This window comes from Glarea lozoyensis (assembly GCF_000409485.1).
Source record: "Glarea lozoyensis ATCC 20868 chromosome Unknown GLAREA15, whole genome shotgun sequence".
In the NCBI taxonomy this organism is placed as follows: domain Eukaryota; kingdom Fungi; phylum Ascomycota; class Leotiomycetes; order Helotiales; family Helotiaceae; genus Glarea; species Glarea lozoyensis.
The window spans coordinates 1,726,566-1,749,430 of NW_007360989.1; the positions used below are offsets into that span (position 1 = coordinate 1,726,566).

Sequence of the window (22,865 nt, forward strand, 5' to 3'; positions counted from 1 at the left end):
GAGTTACCTATATATAAAAGTACGCGCTAAGGGATTCCGTGTGGTCCCTTTTTAGGTCACGTTATACCTAAAAAAAAAAGTAGTCGAGGGTAGGTACTAAAAAAAGTTGAACAAGGTAGGTACTAAGGTATACCTTACCTTTCGCGGTATACTACGTTAGTGGCGTGATATAAAATAGCCCTCCCTGCTTGCTTTACAATATCGCGAGACAAGCCAAGAAAATCACTATCCTATCAATACCCATCAAACCATTATACCCCGTCCCTAAACCCTACGCCGCTCCTCGATTCGAATAATCTCAAACTCTCAAACAATCTAAGCACTCAAACAATCTAACCATCCTCACTAACAAGATCTAACCCACAACCTACACTCAAACACACACACCCCCATATCTATCATCCGACCTAATCCATATCACCCAAAAGACCCCAGATTTGAGCGCTATATCTCTTTTCGGCTTTTTCGAGCGGGGTTTAAAGCAACACCTCGGCCACATTGAATTCACTTCCCCAATAGCTTAATATTATTCTACACTCAATTAGTACCCATGTCTTAAAGGTTGAACGTTAGCTTGGATCAGTGGTTAGACCAAGGGTCTTTATTTCTATAGTAGTGTATACCCTTTGAAAGTTCAACCCAGGACGTGAGATGCGAAACCGTATATGTTGGGTGAGTAGCACATCATTGGAATTCTGAGGTCTAAGAAGTGACGTTGAGAGGAGATGGTAGAAAGCTGGGGGGTGGGATTGAGTGGGGTGTTTATGGGTAGTTGGTACGAATCATAGATGGGCGTTCGGTAGATGGTGTCGAGTTCGTAGGTATCGTCGCTAAGTAATGTTCACAAAAGAAGGTCTACAAATCTGCAAAGGCATTAAAATATTCATATCGATGTCTCTAAATCCACCGCCACGGCCACGGCTACTAAATAATACCCCCTATCACCACATCCGAAACAAATCCTGCTCCACCACAAATAAAATCTCAATCCACGCACAACTAATCGTATCCAATAAGTAATTCATAAATCCGCTCACCATGCCAACGAAGAGGTGTATCCCAACTCCTATATCAGAAAAAAGCTGGTATGAACCATATATCGCGTCCCAAACCCCCCCCCCAAAAGACGCCCGTAACCAAATCCCTTAACCAGGCAGCCAAACCTGGACACCATTCTCAGTACAAATCGAACTCATCCCCTATAAGCAGGTTTCTTCGCCATATTAACCGCTGGCGGAGGTCCATCGTCTGCAGGATATGGTAATGACACCCGATTCCTGCTCGCTGAGGAAATGGCATCAGGGATCGGTGTCTTGGGCGGTAGAGGCGGCGGTTCCACTCTGCCTGATTGTTGCAATTGAGAGATAATTGGGGGTTTTGGCGCTTCGTCGGCGCTCATGATGGCGATCTTGTCGTTGCCGGAGTAGTTGTGGTATTCTCCCGGTGTAGGGCTGTAGACGGTGAACTTGTCGCCAGGTTCGCTGACGATACTGGCTTGTGATAGCCTAGACTGATGGTATTTTGGAGATCCATGAGAACGCCCATAACTTTCTTGAGAAACTCGTGGTGGAGTTGATGTATTTGCGTTAGGAACTTCTAACGCATCATTTCTACCGGACTCGTAAGATGGCCGCAATGGCGGGGTTCGTTGTGGCATGATTGGAATGTCAGCCAGCATTTCAACTGCTCCAGGATATGCTTCGGGGACGTCAGGTAAATCTTTATATACGCCAGCTGCACCGGCTCCACTTGCGCCAACGGTAAGGGAAGCAGCACCTTCGTTTTCGAATCTTGCCTTTGCACGATGAATTTTCGCCATTTTTACAGCAGCTGCTCCAGTCATTTGCTGGACATGGCTCTTGGACAGATACCTCCTGGTATTCGTGCTGATATCTGCGAGACGATTCCACTCATTCATGCCAAATTCTCCTACACCAATCTCGACATTAAGGCGATAGTAATTTTCGACATTCACGCCCCGCTTGCCGAGTCCTTCTCGAACCATATATTGATGTGTTTCCTCGCATCCTTCGATTTTGGCAATCAACCTTCGACGAGCTTCCGCAAAATCTCCTAAAAATCCTTCATACCAGAGATGTGAATTTTGATCGCTACCGGATGGTCGCTTGCCGGTTCCAATGCTAACAACTAAGCCGACGTCTCGACCAGGCCACTCGTTCACACAGGCTTCATCCAGTGCAACCGGTGTGGGATTGAAATGTCCTGCGCCCTCATCAATGAACACCGATTGGCCAATCTGGATTGGTTTGAACGCCAATCCCGTTGCTGAGGTTGCACGGCCGGCTTCCCAAATTTTACAATCAAACTCTGGGGAAGGTTCTTTCCGTGAATCGTAAGACCGGAGTACTGCAGCAGGACTGCCCTTGGCGGAGCCTTTGTACATAGCAGTAACAGCGCTTCCAATGTTAGTCGAGTATTGCCAATGATGGATACATACTTACGTCTTGGTTCTATTCTCTCTATTGTCATAAAGTAGAGCATTCGGGTTCCCCCAGCGCATCGCCATCATCGGTCGATTTGGGTAACTCGAGGGCCCTTTTGCGCTGAAACTTGCAACGCTCGCATTGCTAACATGTCGCTGAGGGGCGTTGGCGGGGTTATATGGACTCTTTCTCGCATCCTCTGCTTCTTTTCCATCATTTCCTTCGTACTCAAATATTGTATGTTCTCTCACACACTCCTTGATCGCCTCTTCCAATTTCGACGCCTTGAATAAGGTGGAACGGTACGGTATTCCGGCGATCGTCTTGTCTGTCTCAAACACCTTCCTCGTCATGCGCACATATACCTCTTTGCAGGTCTCCAGGTCCAGGCGCAGCCTTCCCAACATCAACGCAATGAGACCTCCTGTGCCAGTTCCGATAATGAGGTCGAAGTGGTCGCATGGCTTCGGTATTTGGTTTCGCTTTGGCGCCTTTCCTTCTGTCTCGACATAAACTCTGTGCATAAGCTCCTGAATAATGATGAATATGGAGTAACCACGCACGCCGCCTCCGTCTGCGCCATATTAGCCCAACCCTTAGAATGCAAATCGACAGCCTTGTACTCACCTAGCGACAGTATGCGAAGTGGCGGGCCTTTCGTGGTATCTTTGCGCCTCATGACGCCGCTCTTGGAGGTTTCCATGGTGTTGTAGGTGTTGAAGGTTTCCTGGACGGTATTTTCAGGTAAAGGGTTAAGAGTGCTGCCCCGCGACTGCGATCTCTTTTGAGACGCTGAGGCAGCTAGAAACTTAAGCCGCGCCGTTTTGGTATGCTGCTAACAGCTAGCTGACCGATGCTGGATGACTGTGTTTGCGCGCCAGCATGGAAGGGGAAGTGAATAGTGGAGTATAAGGCGCGTCAGCGAGTGAATCCGAGGCAAGAATCGCTGCCGTATACGAGAGTAAATTGCAATCTATCTCGGTGCTTTTCCTAGAAAGTTTGCTATGATGCGATGTCCGAAAACATGTGGGTGTGGTGTGCACGTCAGATGAAGTTGTGGAGGACGACAAGGTTAATGGGGGATGCGGAAGGCGGTTAGAAGCCTGAACGCAGCCCGACGAGGCGAGTGGAAGGTCGAAAGGGGGGTGCGGGCGTGAGGTCACTCGGTAAGTCGTTGGAAGCTGCTGCAGAACACCACTTGTTTACGCCTTGAAGCAAACACGATAACTACAGCAGCCGAGTCAATATCAACAAAAGATCTCCGATTTACAACTACATCAAACACGTACTTGACTGTCCTGCAGAAGCACACGGCTACCAACAGCATGATTGTACGCCCACTTCCCCTCTTTTCGTTTGTTGTCTTTTTATCCGCCATGAATTCATACCAAGACGCGTTACCAAGTCTTGATTCTCTCTCTCCCTTGGCACCACCCAAAGAACAATTGAATTTCATGGAAAGAGCTTCAAAAGCTCTCCAAAAGCCTGTCTAATTGGATACGAAATCATTACCCCTCCAAGAAATGACGTTCGGCATTCAGGGGAATGTTTCATTTCCGTCGTTCCTGTGGCTGTGCTCTCCAGGATTATTTATAGATATCGAGATCTCCATCGATAATTGACAGTGTCGCACGGGAGATCTCGAAATCCACTTTTCTCTTTTTAGATAACCTTGAAAATATTCGGACCTCTGTGCTATCCGACGAACGTCTTCATGCGCACTCAATTTGCGTGGCGACAGTCCGTTGTGTGGCAATTATGGTAAGTAAACAGCTCTTTTCAAAATGTGATGTACTAAGAGTTGCGTTTAAGGAAAATCTGTAGACTAGGATCAAGTATCTTCGACGAACCCCATCGCATCAATCTCCTCGAAAGCCTCGCTAAGGGAGTACCTATATCTAAGAGGTGCGCCACATGGCTTTCTTCCGCAAGACCATAGCTTGAAAGCAGGAATGTTAGGAGTGATTGCCGGAGAGAAAGGTCCTGATCAAATTATCAGATCTCAAGAGCGCTATTTTCCTGGTCTGATATCTGCTTACCCGCTCGAAAATTGCCCAGTTTGCAAGTACATGCGGAAGCTCATTAAGATCAACATCAGGTGAAGCCTCACATCCGCCTCACTCCTTTCTTGAGAGATATGCTCGTCTCAAACCGTTACTTGGCTAAGAGGCACTACCAATCTAACCTCATACAACACCTCCGAGTTATTTCTTCACTTACGTTCATCTTTACCATTCTTTTGTTACTAGACATCCTCTCATATCTTCCACAACTTAGCGGTTGATGTTGCTCACTTATGTACTATTCCTTGCGTTAAGCTCCCGATAAATCCTTCAATTTCAGAACCACAGCAACTCCCATCTTCCCCACGGAATAAGGGTCCAATTATCTCCCAATTCAAACTCAAAAATGCTGATAATACATTCCGTCTCTTTTCCTTCGTTAATATCTCACAACCAGAAACGAAGGTTGAAATGCTGAGTGCAGACATCTTTTTACTTCATGTTTGGATGTCTTCAGGTCAGCTTGTTTTATCGACGCCTTATGTGGTCCTCGATTTGGAAATTTGGTGTACAATCTTCACTCGGATTAATATGAATTTAAAATAAATCTTCGTCGATATCACTAAACAAAGTCAGAGAGAAAAGAAGCGAGTTAAGAGAATAGCGAGACTATGTTGGTCTACTCTATAGAGCTTTGTATACAATATTAGTATAGACCACGAATATCAAGAAAAGTCAATTAATATTCTCCGTAATAGTACTCATGGAACGTCACGTGCCAGGTCCAGGCCCCAACTCAGCTGGTAACAACTTCTCAGCTCTCCAATCTCACCACAAATTTCTGGGCATGGCTTGAGTCTGTCCACTCAGAAACCACCAAAACGCACATAAGTCTCACTATGCCCTTCGGCAAGCCTCCAACAAAGTCATTGGTTCGTTTTACGATTTTTCAGCCGTGCCCGCCCTTGAGCAGTTGATAAGTCATGTTTGTCTTTTTGGAACGACAGTCCATGCTGTTTTTCATGTCCGAGAAGATGCAGGAACCATGTGCGTCGAGGAAAAAGAGTAAGAAGTTTGTGGAGGGAAGGTTGAAATTGAGTACGTCGTGTACGGAATGTCATAAGAGGAAAGAAAGGTAAGGCTCGTTCGCGAGATGTCTCTTCGAATGCATTTTTCGTGTGCAGAATGTGTGGAAATCGTGGCTAATGCAATTTAGTGTGACCACCAGCAGCCGTGTAGGCATTGTTCGAGGAGGTATCCGGCTCCTGAATGTGTTTATCGGAAAAGTGAGTTCATTCGTATAAACAGCAGAGATAACTTACATAAGTTCTAGAACCAGACGTGTCGAGTGCACGGAACAGTGTTTTCAAAGATCAAGGAGGAATTGATACGAGAGCAGTTGATAAGAGCACTCCAGACGTCGTGGCCTCACAGCTGGTTTTCGAGAAGGAGTCTGTTCGTGATGACTTCCCACAGAGCGTCAATTCCTGCGTAAAGTCGGTTGGTGTTTTGAAGACTGCAGATCTAGTCGATGATGTGGCGCCGATTATATCACCGTTTTCCTATCAAGATCTTCTCATGGATATGGTAACAAGTACTGGAACTGGAAGCACTGTCACACCAAGTCTATGTTCAAGTACTACCAACAATCGACATGACAGGAAACCATTGCTTGAGGGCTACAAAACACAGAAAGAGACTCGAAGTAGCCAATTAGCAATTTGTGGAAAGCCGGGACGTCTCGGTACTAACATGGTAGATCCGTTGCATTTCTTACCTATCGCAGCGAACTGGCAGAATGCACAACTATTCCACGGTTGTAAGTAGTGCTGTTAATTCTTATGTAGGTCACTCAATACTTATGTGTAGACTGACCAAACGCAGTCATCAAAATCATTGCCAAACACGTTTCCTCAATCGACGGAAAACCTCACCCAAATTATTACAACGATCACTGGCTACCATGGGATATGAAAGTTCCTATAATAGCTCAAGTTGCTCTTTTCAACACAAGCTACTATCAAGCAGAACTTCAAAAAATACCACCAAGTCAATCGCCTGTTGTCATATCAAAGAAAGTCAAGACCATTAACAATTTGAACGTCATGCTGAGGAACCATAATACTAGTACACTGGATGAAGTCCTCGGAGCAGTGGTTTATCTGACGACGAATGAGTGGTATTTCGGTACCGAGGAGAACGTTCAAGGTCATATCAGAGGATTGCTAGAGTTGGTCAGGTTGCGAAGTGGTTATTGATGGGTCGCTGCATCATTTTCTGCGGCAAATGATTATTTTGTGAGTACCAATGACTGCGTAAGATCACAATTTTCAGCGTGGGTGGCTGACCATTTTAGATGTGATTACAATATCTCGAGCTCAAACAACTGCAGTCCAAAATTTGTACATCAAGTTACTGAACTGGCTTCAATTCCAATCACTCTAGATTCGCCACTTCTCAGCTCGTCTCAGCAATTTAAGGATTGTGTCGGTGAGCTGCTTATATCCAGAGAAACAGCGCAAATACTGGACGACATTCGTTGTATCATGTCCTCAATTCTTGACCTCCCAGACAGCCGTTCGCCAACGTATGCTCAAAGTTATGCAAAGCTACGCGCCGCATCCGACTGGTCACTTTCTCGAATGTCTTCACTACCTGAATCAATCTTGATATTCAGAAGTCAAGCAACCAAAAACGATAATATCTAGAGCTCCATCCGCTACGCAGTACTGACATACCTCAAAGCGATTTCAGCGCGTGTTTCACTATCTCAAGCCTGCCAAGGTCCAAAAATGAGACTATTGTTTGGAACCATGTGGAAAGTAACGTTAACTGAATGGCGTCATATCCCTGGTATTTTCATCTGGATTGTGTTGGCTACGATTGAAGCTGCAAGATACGCTCCACAAGGAAGATTACTTTAAAGTATGCTTAAAACAGCGAGTTTCCATCTTGCGGCCTGTGGGGATAATGGGTGGGAGATTGTGGATGTGATGTTGGATAGAATTGCGAGGTTGCAGAGGTGGTTGAGGAGAGAGGAGGTTGGGTTGCCAGTTGAGGGATATAGTGAGTTCGAACAGTACTAACATTACTACCAGATAGACTGGCCATCCTGATTGGAACAACATCTCGTAATCAACTAACTTCTTTATTACGCACACAAAACATACCGCCAACCTCACATCTAGAATCGTCCTAACTAGTCGGTCGACACTTATTCGCAGCACAATACCCACTACAGCAATTCAAATAATAACATCCACCCACCCCACCACCACACCACTGACAAGACGCTATAGCACGAATCAGCTTCATACCCCCAGAAACATACTCCACTCCCTCAACCACAGCTTCAAAAATAAAATTAACTCACCATAAACAGGCAAACACGTCCCAGGCGGCGCAGGCGTCGGACGACACGAAACCGCAATAATAGGCTGTGGCGGCCCAATCTGCACCGTAGCACCGAGTCGGGTGCCTGACACGGCGTTATACCCCGTGGTGTAGAAATTACAGTAAGTCCAGGCGTCGAAGGTGGATGTGTCGATTTGATTTACGGAGAGTGCATTATCTATAAAAGGGTATTAGATCTGGAATATAGATGAGGGAAAGAAATTTGAATGAATGAAGAGTGAAGGGGATTAGGAAGGGAGAGCGGAGATATACTCGTATTATAACTATTCCCATCCGCCCTCATATCAAGCGTATAGATATTCGGACCGCCATGAAAAAAGAATGTTAGGGGCAGGTACTCGGTGAAGGGTTCTGCGCGGGGTGTTACGGCGGTGAGGACCGTCAGGGGGAATGCGAGGAGATGGAGGAGCTTCATTTTTTGTTTGCTTTTTTCTCGATGTTAAATTTGTAAAAGTGTGAAGATGCAGTCTTATAGCACGATACGGACCCACGTTCCCCCGGCATCGTGCAGGATAACGCATGTGCTGCATGAGCTGAAAAATATTCGCTTGTGGGGTTGTATAACACCAGAATGCGTATGGTCAGGTGGTGTTGGGATACGAGGATCATGAGATTTGGAGATTGGCTTGGAATTGTTGCAGTAACTTGTTTTCTCGTATAGCTAGGTACGTTCATTCGTTATATGAAAAGCCTAGCTGTGTGTTACCTCGTATTGTGGTTTTCGTATGTGGGTGTTCTGGGGACAGAACTTGGTAAGGCTGAAAATGTCCGAGTTTGTGCATATTCTCTGCATTTGTAGATGTGCCAAGATGTAAGCTACATGAAAGAAGTGTGACCGAGTTGTGTTGGGGTGCGAGTAGATTGCTTGGTTGGGTGATTGAACGGGTTGTTTGTATCATATGTTTTCGCTGGCTCTTTGGAAGAGGTAGCGCTGGATTGAATGTTGAATGTGATGTGGATGAGTATCAGTCAATTATCACATATTTACATGTAGAGTAAAAAAACTTGTGTAAAAGCTTGTGGGAAATGCATATTCCTCCGAGGAGTTAACTTTAATTACACAAACAAGGTTGGGTGGCAAGAGACATGAAATTAGAATCTAAGCAAACTTGAAGAGCTGATGGAGCGATTGAGGAATATATAATCATTTACTGATGCAAAACTAAGTAATTTATCTAAAAGCCAAAGGCTGCTGAAAGTTGTCATTCGACGCACCAGTGATGTACGACATCAGGCGCTTAGAGGGACATAGTATGTTTTGCGATTTGTTACTTGTCTCCCCAAGCGAAGTAACACTGAGTCTACTATAATGATGGGATGTAGATCAAGTGACTTTGATCGTACAACGGTATTCTTTCAAGGTCGATGATGGGCTCGAAGTCCGAGACGAGAAGGGTAATCTTCAATGTTGAACACCGGTACTTCAGACCAAATTTTTTTTTCCAACGGCGCCAGGATTCCTTTGGCCATAGAGAAGTACCACTGAGGATAAGGACGATCCCACTCGTATGGAGAGGACCAAAGATGTCTCAGCACCATACTCAGGTCAGATATTAATATCTTTGCCTCGAGGTGTTGAGGGTCAGGAATCGGCCAAAGATTGAATGGGTTCAAATTTTCTTCAAGCTTTTCCCTGATAAGATCTCTGTCTTTCTTTTTGGTTAGATCATCACGGAAGACGGAGTCAAGACCTGCGACGAAGTCTCGTAAGACAACCATGGCGGAATTAACCTTCTGTTGTTGAGAAACCAAAGACGACTCTATTGAATTTAGCAAAGCAGCACTTAAAAGTAGACAGCAGAATATACCAAGAAATGGATATGGAATTGGGAGAAGCCCGATAATTGGAATTCCATATACGTCTTTGAGCTCTTCTAGTTCCTTGATACTGATCGATCCGTAAAAATCAGTGGCAGCGTCTTTGAACATGTCGGGTATTTTGAACACATAAGCGATGCGAAGCCAATAAAGACATTGCGGTCCCTTTTGCAAATCGCCTAGTTCAGCCTTATGCCGAAGTATGCCAAGGCATGTTTGTTCGTCGACGTACTGTTGCGCCTTTACAGATCTGGCCCAATTTGTGGCAAGCTCACGCGTGCAGTCAAAAAACCCATACTTGTCCACAGCGACTGCGAAAGAAGCGAGGAACTCAACATGACTTTCTTCTGGCCTCAAAGAGACGTTCCTGCCGTGCATGATGCTCAGTATCTTATCGAAAACCAGAGGATCGTCATAAAGTAATGGAATCTCGACCGTGCCACTTTCCCTTAACGTTATGCTCTCAAGCATGTGGAATTAAACATCTTCTCAAAGTAAGAAGAGTTCTGCGCGAGCAGCTTTGACGAAGTAATGTATGTGATGTCATCTTGTCGTACTTTCTTTTTGTCGGGATTTTCAAGACGTAATCTATCTATTCGTGTCTCAATGTATTGTAGAAGTGTACTCCTATCCCAAAGATCCGGATTTATCACGGCGGTAGATTCGGATTCACCTATGCTAGAAGATTATTAGAATGTTTCAGTAGTAGAAGAGGCGGAGTGGAACTTAAATGCCAGATTGTTCATTAGAATAGGTCCGATTACGAGAAGAATAATCTTCCTTCCGAGCGTCTCGTGGGTCACATGCCCAAAGAAATGTAACAGTTCCTACCGATTTGTCTACTGAGTCAAACTTGTCTGGGTCAAAGGTGACTATGTCGTGTTTTTCACTAAGGTCGAGGTGAATGTTGCCTGATATCTGCTTGGGTTTATTAAATCTGAGTACGATGTCTGCTTCAGAGCAGAAGATTTTTGGATCCCTATCAGTCGGTTGATTTACGACCATGACAGCTCGTCCTATGGGCTGCAGGGGCGCCTGGATGAAACAAGAAGTCAATGGGGTTTAGATAATAAAGACGGTAACAAATTGACAGAGATAGGCGATGAAGAGGACCGGAAACACTAAAGTTGAAAAGAGACTAAGATTTTGCCCTCAGTATGAAATTCTGCATTGAATATATACAATTTTCTGTTACCAATTAGAGCTTTTATAGCAACTGAATGACTGAAGCAACACTAGCATTGACGGCAATCTACTCATTTGGTATGAAAATAGTCATGCAATGGTGGCGTTGACTGATTTCAGGTAACTAGCAAGTAGGACGAGCAACAAGCTGGTTTTTGAAAGCAATCAGTCAGCATTGAAAGAATGGAAATCAACATTCTTGTTTGCGATGCAAGGCTTGCTGTTTCGCTACTTATTAATTGGTCAAATTTGGTAAATCAATCAGATACGAGTAGGACTTACTAATTGATCATGACCATTCCGATTCGAACTGCCTCAATAATACCGTCGATGACTTAACCAATATCATTCAAGACTTAAGTACAGAAACTCAGGCTGCTAGAGAAAGTTTGCGTATTCCACAGAAATCAGGGAAGCGAACCTTTCGCCAGCGTCATAGTCGACAAACTCAAGTGGAAAGTCGACCAATATGAATCCGGTCGAGCTCTATGTTGATGTGGGCTTTTAAGAATGATTCTCAGGAAGACTCTTCCAAGTGGTTCGACAACAGCTCAGCTTGTCTTTCTGACTCTTATAGGCCCAGTGACATTCTCAAGGCCATCGCCCAGATCACCTTCAAGGACAGAACCTTTCTGTAAAACTTCCACTTCACCTCGACTTCTCATTTCTGATACCAGTATTCTTATATCCGACATGGATTCTCGCCAGGAGGAAAATCCGCTGCTTGCAAGCTCCTGTCTATTCAAGGCTCGCGCGACTTCTGATGGACAAATTGTTTTTGGCAGTTCTCGTGACTCCAATAGACGATCAAGATGGCCTTGTAGAACATTGCGTTTGGTCGCTTCCTGGTTGACTTCCGACATAGCAATTACTGTTGGTTTGTTCTTCAACAACAATTTGAAGCAGCTGACTATATTTGTGCTCAATTTCTGTCGTGCTGTAGAGGTGTTCAATGTTCGAAAACAGGGCAAACAAGGTGTCGATGACTTGGTGATGTGGTCTTCTGATCCTAAATCACGCAGGAGATTGTGTTCAGACCAGAATATCCAACTTGAAATTGAGACTCCAATCTGATGGAAGGTCGAAAAGTTGAGGATGTTTATCATTGGGTTTCCAACGACTACGCCTACGTAATGCCGGTCAATCTCCGATTCGGGCCGAAAATGGATTGACAATGGTTGCATTTAAGTAATGTCTCCTGGTATATTTCGTGCCTTTCGCACATTTTCTATCGTATTAGCATGTTGAAGTTAAGTTAATTCAAACGTTTCGAGATATATGATATAGTAAATTGACCTGAATTGTGCTTTGAAGTTACTGGTCTTGATTTGAAAAGCTACACTCTTTCTGTACCTTTCGTACCAGTTTAAAAATCGACCAAAGGAGATTTTACTAGCTAGGAGCTTTGCATCAAATCAAGTTAAAGCTCTGCAAAATCTCCCCAAAAGGGCATGTAAAAAAAAAATCACAGCTGTCTTACCCATTTGTTGAAAAAATGTCTGTCATAATGAGACATCGGATTCGGTCCTGCAAGGAGGTCTCGCACAGCGGTGGGAACCAGTATATTCTGGGGACCATAAATAAGAATTATCTTCCCGTGTGTCTCGCAAGTGATTCTTTATTAAATCATTTCTTGAGTCCAGGTTTCGAGATTTGCAACATGTGGTACAACAAAGTGTCTTCATGTTTCGTTCTGGTTGTAATGCGCGTTGTCCAGGTATGTTCCATCCAGCTCCGAGTTCCAAAACTTCAAGTGTTGACATGTTCGCAGGCTTCTGTCTGCATTACCATTATCGGACTGACTGGGGCTTGTATCGCCCGTATTCCGGAGACTGAAACAGCAACTCCTCGCTTCCTCATTACTATCGAATGTATGTTCATCAATACAGCGTACCATTTTACTTGGCTAATGCGTTGTAGGGTCTGCATGCGTCACCCTCGTTGTAGTCCTCGGCTTCCTCATTCCACCATCACGAGCTTACTTAAAGGCACAAGTTTACATGGAAGCACTAGCCGATATTCTGTGGACGACCATGTGGATGATCCATTGTGTATTTTTGCTCAACGTAAGCGATTGAAGCCCTCAATACTTTTAGATCCGTAGCTTATGCTTCCTAGTTTATTGACACTCCGGACTGCATAGAGACGAGGAGTGCTATTGACAGTACCTGTTTGATCTTAAAAGTCAACCTCGGCTTTTGCCTCCTTCTTGGGCTATCACTCTTTGGCAGCATCATCCTTGTAAGTTATATCAGAAATATTTGCGAGCTTTCGAGCGAGATGCTAATCACTGATGAAAGGTTTTCTATGTAGTGTATCGTCGGAAGTATCCTCACAGTAACACTAATCCAGACGAGCAGCGCTGGTACAACTTTAGGAATTGAATTTGGGTCGCTCAGATGCATTGAATGTCAAAAAGAATGCGAGAGGGGCTAAATAGTCAGTATTTGATTATATTCTGTGTGAGAAGTGGAGAAACGAGTGTGGTCTAAAAGCAAGCAAGAGACCTAAAAAAAAAGGTATCATTTTTGGATTAGCTGAATTTCTAGTCTACTTCCTGACATCTCAAACTGTATTGAGAGAATGATACAACACTTTATAGTACTTTCCTCTCTTCCGGCTCGCCTATTAAATTCTGTTCTGTTCGTCTCACATTACCTGCTCACGTGCAGGTGCATGATTTGCAGCTTCGTGCAATTTAGATAAAACTCTCAGAAACTGCGGAACTCGAAGAAAGCTTGTATCTCCAAAGAATGTCCTTCGAATCGGAAAAATCGTCTTCTTCATGGCAATTATATTTCGTATAAAGTGATGAAAAAATATTTATGCTCAAATAAGCGAGCTATAAAAGCAACGAGCCCGAAGAAGTCATTCACCAGCGTCGCATCCATCCAGCATCGTAGCTCCAATCTTTACCACTTTCCACAGCCCAGAAGTCTATTTATTATCTTCGATTGCAAATAATCTTAGTCGTTGTTACTGTTTACTCCGTGGACTTAAGAGTGGGATCGTTCCCGAACCCCACTCCTGGATTAACATTGGCATGCAGACTACATAACGCTTGTGGCGGGAATACTACACCTAAATAAGTAGTCGTAAGAAACCTATCACCATTGACCAGTGTCTTCGGTAGGCTATCCAGTGAGTGGGTCATTGCGATGACAATGCATTTTATATTTCATGATTTTGACTCATTGTAATTCAATATTCCTAAGAGGATCGTTTCCCACTATCTTCGAGGCTGGGAGGAGAATACTTTCACATTGAAAGGTAATCAATATGGCCTTACAAGCTTCCGTCGATTTCAAGAAGATGGCTGTTGACTGGTGGGGATATGTGCTGCTTGCTTGTCTTCTTATTGTAGTAGCTACGATAAGATGGAGATCGAAGTCCGCAACCATCAGTCGGGACGTCAACAGTGTCGTAGATAAGAAGAAGTTCGTTGCTGATGTACAAACGGCTACCATCGTTCCTCGAAATAACTTCAAATGGCAGGAGACAAAGCCTCTCCAACTACGAACCTTCAAACCCAAATACCACCTGACAATGTGTAAGTAGCACTTCTTACCGAGGAAAGTCTTACTAAGTCTAGATCTAGCCATAGAATCAACCACGATCTCGGAACTCGTTGAAATGGACTCGACTTATCTCGACCGAATCAATCTCCGGAGAAAAATCATGCAAGAGAATCCAAGCATTGCACTTGGTGCAACTGACAGAATTTCAGCAGCCGTCAATGAATTCTACGTCTGGATATTTGGGACGTACCTTCCCACTCGCTATCCAAAAATGTTTGTCCTTCACCCTACAAGCGTTGAGAATTTGGTCAACAAAGAACATATTCCTCGAACTCCGCCAACGTCTTCACTTGAGGCTTTGAAAATCATGGGAAGTCATATTGACCACGATTTTCTTTTCATGCTTCCCTCAGAAGACGGCGAAGGATATATACTCGAAGGTTTTGTAGTATGCTTCCCAAGTGGATTCGATACCAGCAAAAAGTGCGGGATGACACTCCGAGAAATTCACGGTCCGGTGCCGAATTATAAAGAGAAGTTAGCACTTAGCATGGATCGATTCTTTGACAGGCTGGAAGTGGGCAAGGTTGTGAAGAGAGCCAATGTACGTTTTCTTTCAGAGAAAGCTGACAAGAAGCTAAATGACCTCTCAGTGGACAATCACAACAACAGACGAGCTTTTCAAGCCCGGCGGAACACATCTGTATGAAGGCGAAGAAGCAGAACCCGAAGATGTGGACATATCCCGGGTCAGTGTCTATCTGTCAACGAGTCCTACAGTCTTACTGACAACTCAACTCTCTAGACAAGTCTCCGATGCGAACGTCAACTTCTTCATCGTTTACCCACCAGCAAAGCAATTGTCTTCTCCTTCGAGACTTATCTGTATCCTATTCAGCAACTACGAGACGAGGGATCGGGCGATGATTTGGCAAATGCTATTGAGGGATTGGCAGGAGGAAGTGTACCTGCGTTTCACACCTATAAGCGAGCTGGAGTTTGGGGTGACGCCGTGAAAGCCTTTTTGAGGAATGATTAATTATTGAGGGTGTATGGGCAATGTCCAATTAAGGTTCCGTTGTTGCTGATCTAGTGCAATACACTTAATTGATTCCCCTTCCAAAATGACAACTTTCATAATGTCCTTGAGGTGAGATGCCGGGATTGCGATCATGCGATGAGATAGTCGTATTAGACCATGCCTCCGGAGAAAGACTGCGATAATTTTTAGGTATATCGAGGGGTCAGAATGGTTAATAAAACAACTGAATTATAATCCTGATTGTTTCTTTGATGACACTTAGCATATTTTCAAGGTGCATCCAAAGATCGGAATCGGTGTGATTCAAACCGACGATTACAAGTAACAAGATGTATACAGCTTAAGCATAGCGAACGGTAGGACTAATGGCAGATTAGCACATAAATAAGAACAAGACGGCAAGGAGGAAACGTTCTACTATAATTGAATTCTATACGCCCCAACCTAATTTCCAAAATCATTACCTATAACTCGTCCTTGGCTGGTTGCTTTACGGGGCCTTCCGGCCGCCCGCTATCTTTCTGTAAATCAACGCCATTCTTCTTTCTCCACTTCTCCCATAGTGCCCAAAAGTCTTTCTCCATTCCCTTTTCCATTTCATCTGGTAATACTATAGTATACTCTACTAATAAGTCGCCAAACTCTGTTGTATGATATTCGCTGTCGCCATCTTCGTGCCACTTGGGCATACCTTCCCCTTTGACCCGCTCGACATGTCCTGGCTGCACAACCGACCCGCGAGGGCGATTGAGAGCGACAATATGACCGTCCATATGCGTAAGATTTCGTGTCCAGCCTCCCATCCATGCTTCTCTCAGTGACAGAATTTCATGCCAGTAAAGATCGTCCCCTTTGCGTCGGAAGAAGGTCCCGTCAACTCTCAGCTCGTTGTCCTCGTCCAAGCTTGGTTCCTTCTCTGACAAGGTAACATGCAGGTCTCCAGCAACATAATCTGGACTCTCGTCTGCGTCGTTTTCGTACTTGATTCTCTGTCCTTTCGGCGCTCCTCTATCAATGACCAAGGTAAAGGTGTTGACCTTTCTGACGACCCTAGAACCCGCGCAGACAGGACATTTATGCTTTATAGTCTTGCCCTGTCCACCACAAACGTCACAATTCACTTGAACCTGTTGAAATATGCCTGGAGCAAGCATGTGCTTTTGAATCTTAACACCGTGCCCACCACAACTGGCGCAGGTGTCAACCTTGCCATCAGCACTTCCGCTTCCCTCGCACTCTTCACAGATCTGTTGCTTCTCAAGCTGGAACTCCGTCGTGTGTCCATTATAAATATCACGTAGCGGAACCCCAACCCGGACTTCCATGTCCGGTCCACGTCGCTGTCCATGTTGATGGCCAAAATGTCCACCCCCACCAAAGAATCGAGAAAAGACATCAAAAGGATCGTGGCCCCCTCCACCCCCGCCACCTTGCTGACGCTGCTTCAGACCTTCGTGTCCATACTGGTCGTACACCTTTCGCGATTGGGGATCAGAAAGCGCTTCGTAGGCTTCGGCAACTTCAACGAACTTTTGCTTAGCTGTTGCATTCCCACTAAATATCTATTAGTACTTTGTGTCACATCATACCAAGATTTAACGTACGGATTCTTGTCAGGATGATATTTCTTGCTAAGTTTCCGGTATGCGCTTTTGATATCCCTCTCTGAAGCCGACTTATCTATGCCCAGGAGCTGTTGCCCGTTAATACATCGATTGACGTGAACGGATCTATTCCAAGAGTGGAGCATTACCTTATAAAAATCCTCTGCACACGAAGCCAATTGCAACATGCACAGCAGTAGGAAGCCTGCAGAAGGGAGTCTCATAATTGCGCTGGAAATGCGCTCGATGCGCTAGTAAAAGAAAAGTCTAAGGAAGACCTGTCGTTCAATGGTGATCGAGCATATGCACTAAATGAATGACTGCGCAATAAAATCTACGACAATGAAAAAGTGAGCTTGCTCTGTGTAGAGGTTGTTATGTCTTAAGTGGCTTCTAAAGATACCACGCTGTTCTGATAATCTAGCTAGATTGCAGGGATGGAATTATTCCGCCTGAGCAAAGAGACCACGAGTGCAGCGTGAATGTCTCTCCTCAGACACCAAGCTAGCTTAGCTACCTGAACATGAATCCGAACTCTCTGCATCTACATTCCGGAAAATGATCCGCTGAAGCCGCTTTCAATGTTAGGGTTTTGAGTGACAAACGCGTCTTTCTTCTATATAATAATCATTACTGGTTTTCGTCCTCGTTAGACTGAGCATTCGCAATGGGTGCCGCGAAAAAGTATGCCCTCCTACCCATGGAAGATGACGAGGTTGGGCCAGCCAAAGTAGTCGAGAAGAAGGAACGGCGTCGGCATAGGGACAAGCATTCTTCGTCGAGGCACGATAAACGCAGCGAGCGCAGCCGGGAACGCTCACCCCGCAGGGAATCGGAGCATCGATCAAAGACGATTCGAAAACGAGAAGCGACTGACGCAAACTTCGAAGATCGATGGGGCGACGAGGAATATGTTTCCGAGGAGGAAGAGCCAGAATTTGTAGAGTCGGCCTCTAAGCGCATCAAAACGAGCCACACGGATGAAGAGGAAGATATCTCGGACACGGAAAGGGAGCGAAGGAAAGATCAAGAGGAGAAAGATGCCTTCGCGAAGAGACTGCACTCAAAAGATAAAGACAGGACGAAGAAACTCGTGGAGGATAGGTCGTCGACCAAGGAGGGGAACATCTTGGCCCAGCGACGGGCCCTTGCCGAAGATGCTGCTGCGAGAAGTGCTGCGCTTCCCGATCTGCGAGAGAGGTCACGGCAGGAATACTTGAAGAAGCGGGAAGCAGAACGGCTGGCGCTATTAAGAAAGCAGGTTGCGGAGGAGACCGAGGAGCTGCGCAGTGGTGCAAGGTTATCCGAGAAGGAGAAGGCAGAATTTGCTAAAAACAGGGAGGTTTTGCGAATTGCCGAAGAACGATTGCGAATCGACGACCACCTAGATGGATATGCTATGCCAGATGATTATATTACGGAGAAAGGGAAGATTGATAGGAAAAAGAAGGAAGAGGCAATGTACAAAAGATATGTCGACAAGGACGAATACGGCCAAGAGAAGTTCGTAACAGAACATGAGGAGTGGGAGAGGGAGCAGGCATCTAAAGCCAAGGCGCAGATCCAGAGCAACGAAAGGCTAGACCAAGGAGAATACGACTATGTGCTGGACGAAGAGCAGGGGATCAAATGGGTTATGGACTCGACACAAGCTGGTGTGGGCAAGGGTATCAGCAAAGAAGAGGCCTTCCTAGCAGAACAGCTGAAAGCGGCAGAGAAGAAAGCTCTTTCAATGGAGGAAACCCGCAAAAGTCTCCCAATCTACGCCTACAGAGAACAGTTTCTGGCCGCCTTAGCTGAATATCAGGTCCTAGTCATCGTTGGGGAAACTGGTAGTGGAAAAACGACTCAGTTACCTCAATATCTGCACGAGGCAGGCTACACAAAAGGCGGACTAAAAGTTGGTTGTACACAACCTCGTAGGGTTGCTGCGATGTCCGTTGCTGCGCGTGTTGCCGATGAGATGGGTGTGAAAGTAGGCAACGAGGTTGGCTATTCGATTCGGTTCGAAGACTCTACCAGTGATAAGACTGTTCTTAAATATATGACAGATGGCATGTTATTAAGAGAATTCATGACAGAGCCCGATTTAGGCGGCTACTCTGCTCTGATGATTGATGAGGCTCACGAAAGGACAGTCCACACTGATATTTTACTGGCTCTCGTGAAAGATCTTGCCCGCGAGAGACCCGAGATGAAATTATTGATCTCTTCTGCTACCATGGATGCGAAAGGCTTTGCGACCTACTTTGATGACGCACCAATTTTCAACATTCCTGGCCGGAGATATCCGGTAGACATTCATTATACACCACAACCCGAAGCAAATTATCTAGCTGCTGCAATCACTACTGTCTTTCAGATCCACACATCACAAGGGAAAGGTGACATCTTGGTGTTCTTGACGGGACAAGACGAAATTGAAGCAGCTGAGCAAAACATCACTGAAATATCGCGGAAACTCGGTAGTCGCGTACCAGAGTTGGTCATTTGTCCCATTTACGCCAACCTTCCATCTGAATTACAAAGCAAGATCTTTGAACCGACACCTAACGGAGCACGAAAGGTCGTTCTGGCGACCAACATCGCCGAGACTAGTTTGACAATTGATGGTATTGTTTATGTTATTGATCCGGGTTTTGTAAAAGAAAACAACTACAACCCAGCTACGGGTATGTCAAAGTTGGTTGCAGTACCTTGCTCTCGGGCTTCTGCCAATCAGAGAAGTGGTCGCGCTGGTCGTGTTGGTCCAGGGAAATGCTTCCGGCTCTATACCAAATGGGCCTTCATGAATGAGATGGAGGACAATACCACACCAGAAATCCAGCGGACCAATCTCAATGGTGTTGTGCTGCTTCTGAAGTCACTAGGAATTAACGATTTACTGGAATTCGAGTTTATGAACCCGCCTCCTACCGAAACATTAATCGGTGCATTGAATCAATTGTTTGCGCTCCAGGCTTTGAATCACCAGGGCGAACTGACCAAACTAGGACGACAAATGGCAGAGTTTCCTACCGATCCGATGCTTGCTAAGGCAATCCTTGCAGCAGACAAACTTGGGTGTGTCGAGGAGGTTCTGTCTATTGTCTCTATGCTGAGCGAATCAGCGGCACTGTTCTTCAGACCAAAGGATAAAAAGATACATGCTGATAGTGCTCGTGCCCGATTTACTGTGAAAGAAGGCGGTGATCATCTCACTTTGCTCAACATCTGGAATCAGTGGGTGGATAGCGACTTTAGCTTTGTCTGGGCAAAAGAGAACTTTTTGCAACAGCGTTCTCTGACTCGGGCTCGAGATGTTCGTGATCAGCTAGCGAAGCTTTGCGAGCGCGTTGAGGTCACTCTTTCCACTGTTGGCCAGGCCGATCTCGTGCCAATCCAAAAAGCTATTACCGCTGGCTTCTTTCCGAATGCAGCAAGACTTCAAAGAGGAGGGGACAGCTATCGCACTGTGAAAAACAATACGACTGTCTATATTCATCCATCGTCTGTCGTGATGGACAATAATCCTCCTGTTAAGATGGTCATCTACTACGAACTGGTTCAGACAACCAAGGAATACATGAGAAGTTGTCTGCCAATAAAACCAGAGTGGCTTCATGAGGCAGCACCACATTTTCATAAGAAAAAGGATTTGGAGGCGCTTGAAGATCGGAAAATGCCAAAAGCCAGAATGTAATTATCTTCCTATCAGACATAGTTCAGGCTTATCAATAATATCCAAGACTGAGGACGGAACATGATTGCAGTGCACCGATGGTGTTTTCCGCGGTCGTACATGCAGATATGGACACTTATACCCATAGCTTGCCATGCACCGACAATGTTGTTGTGAATTTTTTGAGATTGACTTGAGGGAGCCACCGGTAACATAATCACGTGTCGCGATTCGCAAGGAACAAAATTGTTAGGGACGCACCATTTCGTCAGCGTCATACTCCGATTATATAGGGCGGTTTAGTTGCCTTCGTCTGACAACTCCAACAACGAAATATAGAGTAGGGGTTTGATCCATGCCATGATCTTGCGGGTGTGGCTTGTAGAATCTAAGATTGGAGCGAAGGCTTACGCAGATAGACAATACTCCGCCACAAGGTTACGGCACGGTTTGATGCAAAACACTCGAACATTCTAAGTACCGAGATGTTGGAGACGATCGATTTGTCGGTTCAAAGCTGCATGCCGCCATCTGTGATGGGGCTCTAGTCTTCTCGTCAAATCAATCCGTCCAAGATGTTGTTGTTTCGATTGAGCCCCGCCTCTCACGATGCCAGCTCAGCTACCACAATGAGATACCCGCTCACGAATCCTACTGTTGTACCAAGACTTCCGCAATCGATTCCTAAAAGGAACAGTGTCATGCAAACTGTATTTGTCGAATCGCGGTCAACTTCTTGTGGTGACGCGCGACGTGACCAGATCCTCATCGCAGCAATGTCGTAAAAATATGTTAGCGGAGGACGCGGTCATGCACATTTCTTGAAATGCGCGACTTCCTTCATGAGATTGTTGCCAGCCCATTTATTGATAGTTTATACCAAGTCGCATGTTCCAAATGTCAAATGTTTTCCTTACTCTCGAAAACCAATTTTCCACCACCATAGCCTACAGGCTCAACGTCCCAGGAAATTCGAAATGCATATTTCCACAGCAATTATGAACATGGTGCTTCTGCTTCTCATCGGACAGGCTTCTGCAAGAAAAATAAAACTCTTCGGCAGAGAACATCAGCAAAAGATTCTGCCTCCTCCAATTACACGTCACGTTATTCAACACACCTCTACCACGATGCCTACAATTAAAGCTACCCCAACACCTCATCAGCCGCTTGTGAGACGAAAGCCAGAGAATCACCAAAGACTTGACGACGTTATTATGCTGGAGGGTTGAAACCTGGATGATAAGTGTCACGGAGTGGTATTCATTAGTGGTGTAATTATCCTAGCATGGCAAACTGAGGCGGGAATATCTTAAATGAGATTCGAGACTATCGATACATAGCGACAGGACCCTCGCATCTGTCGAGGAGTCGCTTGTTATTCTGATCCCACCAATCGTTGGGAATAGCACAGCGAAGTTCACAATGTCACATTGAGCAATTGAACGCCAAGTCAAAATCTTGGTCTACCGCTGGAATTCGAAGCGAAAATTGAAAGGAAGTCTAGGGAGACATGAATTATTCTGTTTGATCAACAGGAAAGAATGTTGACTACGGAGTGCAGTTACGCCTAGCTATCTCTCATAGGACGAAGTAGGAAGGAGAATGAGGGTGGCCGACCGACACAAAAGAGTCATCCCGGTGAAAGTTTCGGTGTATATTACGCGAAGTACTTTTCTGAACATGTAAATATTCGTCTAGCATGGTGTCCAGAAAATTCAAAAGGGGCATAACGAAATGCCCAATCAAAAGCCAAGTGCAAATCGGAAATGAACTGTTTTTCTGTTCTCCCTTGGTCGTGAGTGAAATTAAAAGATCTTTTTTACTTCCAATCTTTCCAGGCATTACATATCAGCTTACCCTCAATCTCCACGTCGATTCAACCACTTGCCTAATTCGGTCATAAGTCTGCTCTTATGAAGCAAGTTCTAGTTTGATGCCTCAGGCCAAAAGACACCTTCAACCTCCTCTTTCCATCCCTCCGCAAATCAAGTTCGCAGCAATGATTATCAACCATATCCAATCCTCCCCAGAATACTTCCTTCCATGCGATGATCTCCTTACTAGCTCACTAGCATTGAAGGAGGATCTCTGGGGCCGGTGTGGGATAGCACCAACTTTATTCTGTCGTAACGAGCAAGTAGTTCACGCGACCAAATTAGCAGGGCATGCCGAG

At 45.2% G+C, this 22,865-nt stretch overlaps 8 protein-coding genes across 8 annotated transcripts; 4 read left to right on the forward strand and 4 right to left on the reverse strand.

The window, feature by feature from the left end:
• Window positions 1-1,192: 1,192 nt before the first annotated feature.
• On the reverse strand, window positions 1,193-3,147 carry GLAREA_06380 (FabD/lysophospholipase-like protein; the record flags this gene model as incomplete). The annotated part of the gene is made up of 3 exons (XM_008081793.1): window positions 1,193-2,417; window positions 2,463-3,018; window positions 3,072-3,147. 3 exons carry the CDS (start codon window positions 3,145-3,147, stop codon window positions 1,193-1,195), a joined length of 1,857 nt encoding a protein of 618 aa, XP_008079984.1.
• A 2,283-nt stretch (window positions 3,148-5,430) lies between these two features.
• GLAREA_06381 (uncharacterized protein) lies at window positions 5,431-6,705 on the forward strand (the record flags this gene model as incomplete). Its single annotated transcript, XM_008081794.1, has 3 exons — window positions 5,431-5,545; window positions 5,781-6,266; window positions 6,332-6,705. 3 exons carry the CDS (start codon window positions 5,431-5,433, stop codon window positions 6,703-6,705), a joined length of 975 nt encoding a protein of 324 aa, XP_008079985.1.
• Window positions 6,706-9,217: 2,512 nt separating this feature from the next.
• Window positions 9,218-10,150, reverse strand: GLAREA_06382 (uncharacterized protein; the record flags this gene model as incomplete). Its single annotated transcript, XM_008081795.1, has 2 exons — window positions 9,218-9,621; window positions 9,670-10,150. The coding sequence occupies 2 exons, from the start codon at window positions 10,148-10,150 to the stop codon at window positions 9,218-9,220; spliced, it is 885 nt and encodes a 294-aa protein (XP_008079986.1).
• Window positions 10,151-11,415: 1,265 nt separating this feature from the next.
• On the reverse strand, window positions 11,416-11,727 carry GLAREA_06383 (uncharacterized protein; the record flags this gene model as incomplete). Its single annotated transcript, XM_008081796.1, has 1 exon — window positions 11,416-11,727. The coding sequence occupies one exon, from the start codon at window positions 11,725-11,727 to the stop codon at window positions 11,416-11,418; it is 312 nt and encodes a 103-aa protein (XP_008079987.1).
• Window positions 11,728-12,524: 797 nt separating this feature from the next.
• Window positions 12,525-13,248, forward strand: GLAREA_06384 (uncharacterized protein; the record flags this gene model as incomplete). Its single annotated transcript, XM_008081797.1, has 5 exons — window positions 12,525-12,581; window positions 12,636-12,735; window positions 12,785-12,930; window positions 12,983-13,105; window positions 13,165-13,248. The coding sequence occupies 5 exons, from the start codon at window positions 12,525-12,527 to the stop codon at window positions 13,246-13,248; spliced, it is 510 nt and encodes a 169-aa protein (XP_008079988.1).
• An 895-nt stretch (window positions 13,249-14,143) lies between these two features.
• GLAREA_06385 (uncharacterized protein) lies at window positions 14,144-15,421 on the forward strand (the record flags this gene model as incomplete). Its single annotated transcript, XM_008081798.1, has 4 exons — window positions 14,144-14,414; window positions 14,463-14,986; window positions 15,036-15,131; window positions 15,188-15,421. 4 exons carry the CDS (start codon window positions 14,144-14,146, stop codon window positions 15,419-15,421), a joined length of 1,125 nt encoding a protein of 374 aa, XP_008079989.1.
• Window positions 15,422-15,888: 467 nt separating this feature from the next.
• Window positions 15,889-17,252, reverse strand: GLAREA_06386 (Chaperone J-domain-containing protein; the record flags this gene model as incomplete). Its single annotated transcript, XM_008081799.1, has 3 exons — window positions 15,889-16,978; window positions 17,029-17,117; window positions 17,178-17,252. The coding sequence occupies 3 exons, from the start codon at window positions 17,250-17,252 to the stop codon at window positions 15,889-15,891; spliced, it is 1,254 nt and encodes a 417-aa protein (XP_008079990.1).
• A 443-nt stretch (window positions 17,253-17,695) lies between these two features.
• On the forward strand, window positions 17,696-20,710 carry GLAREA_06387 (P-loop containing nucleoside triphosphate hydrolase; the record flags this gene model as incomplete). Its single annotated transcript, XM_008081800.1, has 1 exon — window positions 17,696-20,710. One exon carries the CDS (start codon window positions 17,696-17,698, stop codon window positions 20,708-20,710), a length of 3,015 nt encoding a protein of 1,004 aa, XP_008079991.1.
• Window positions 20,711-22,865: the final 2,155 nt, after the last annotated feature.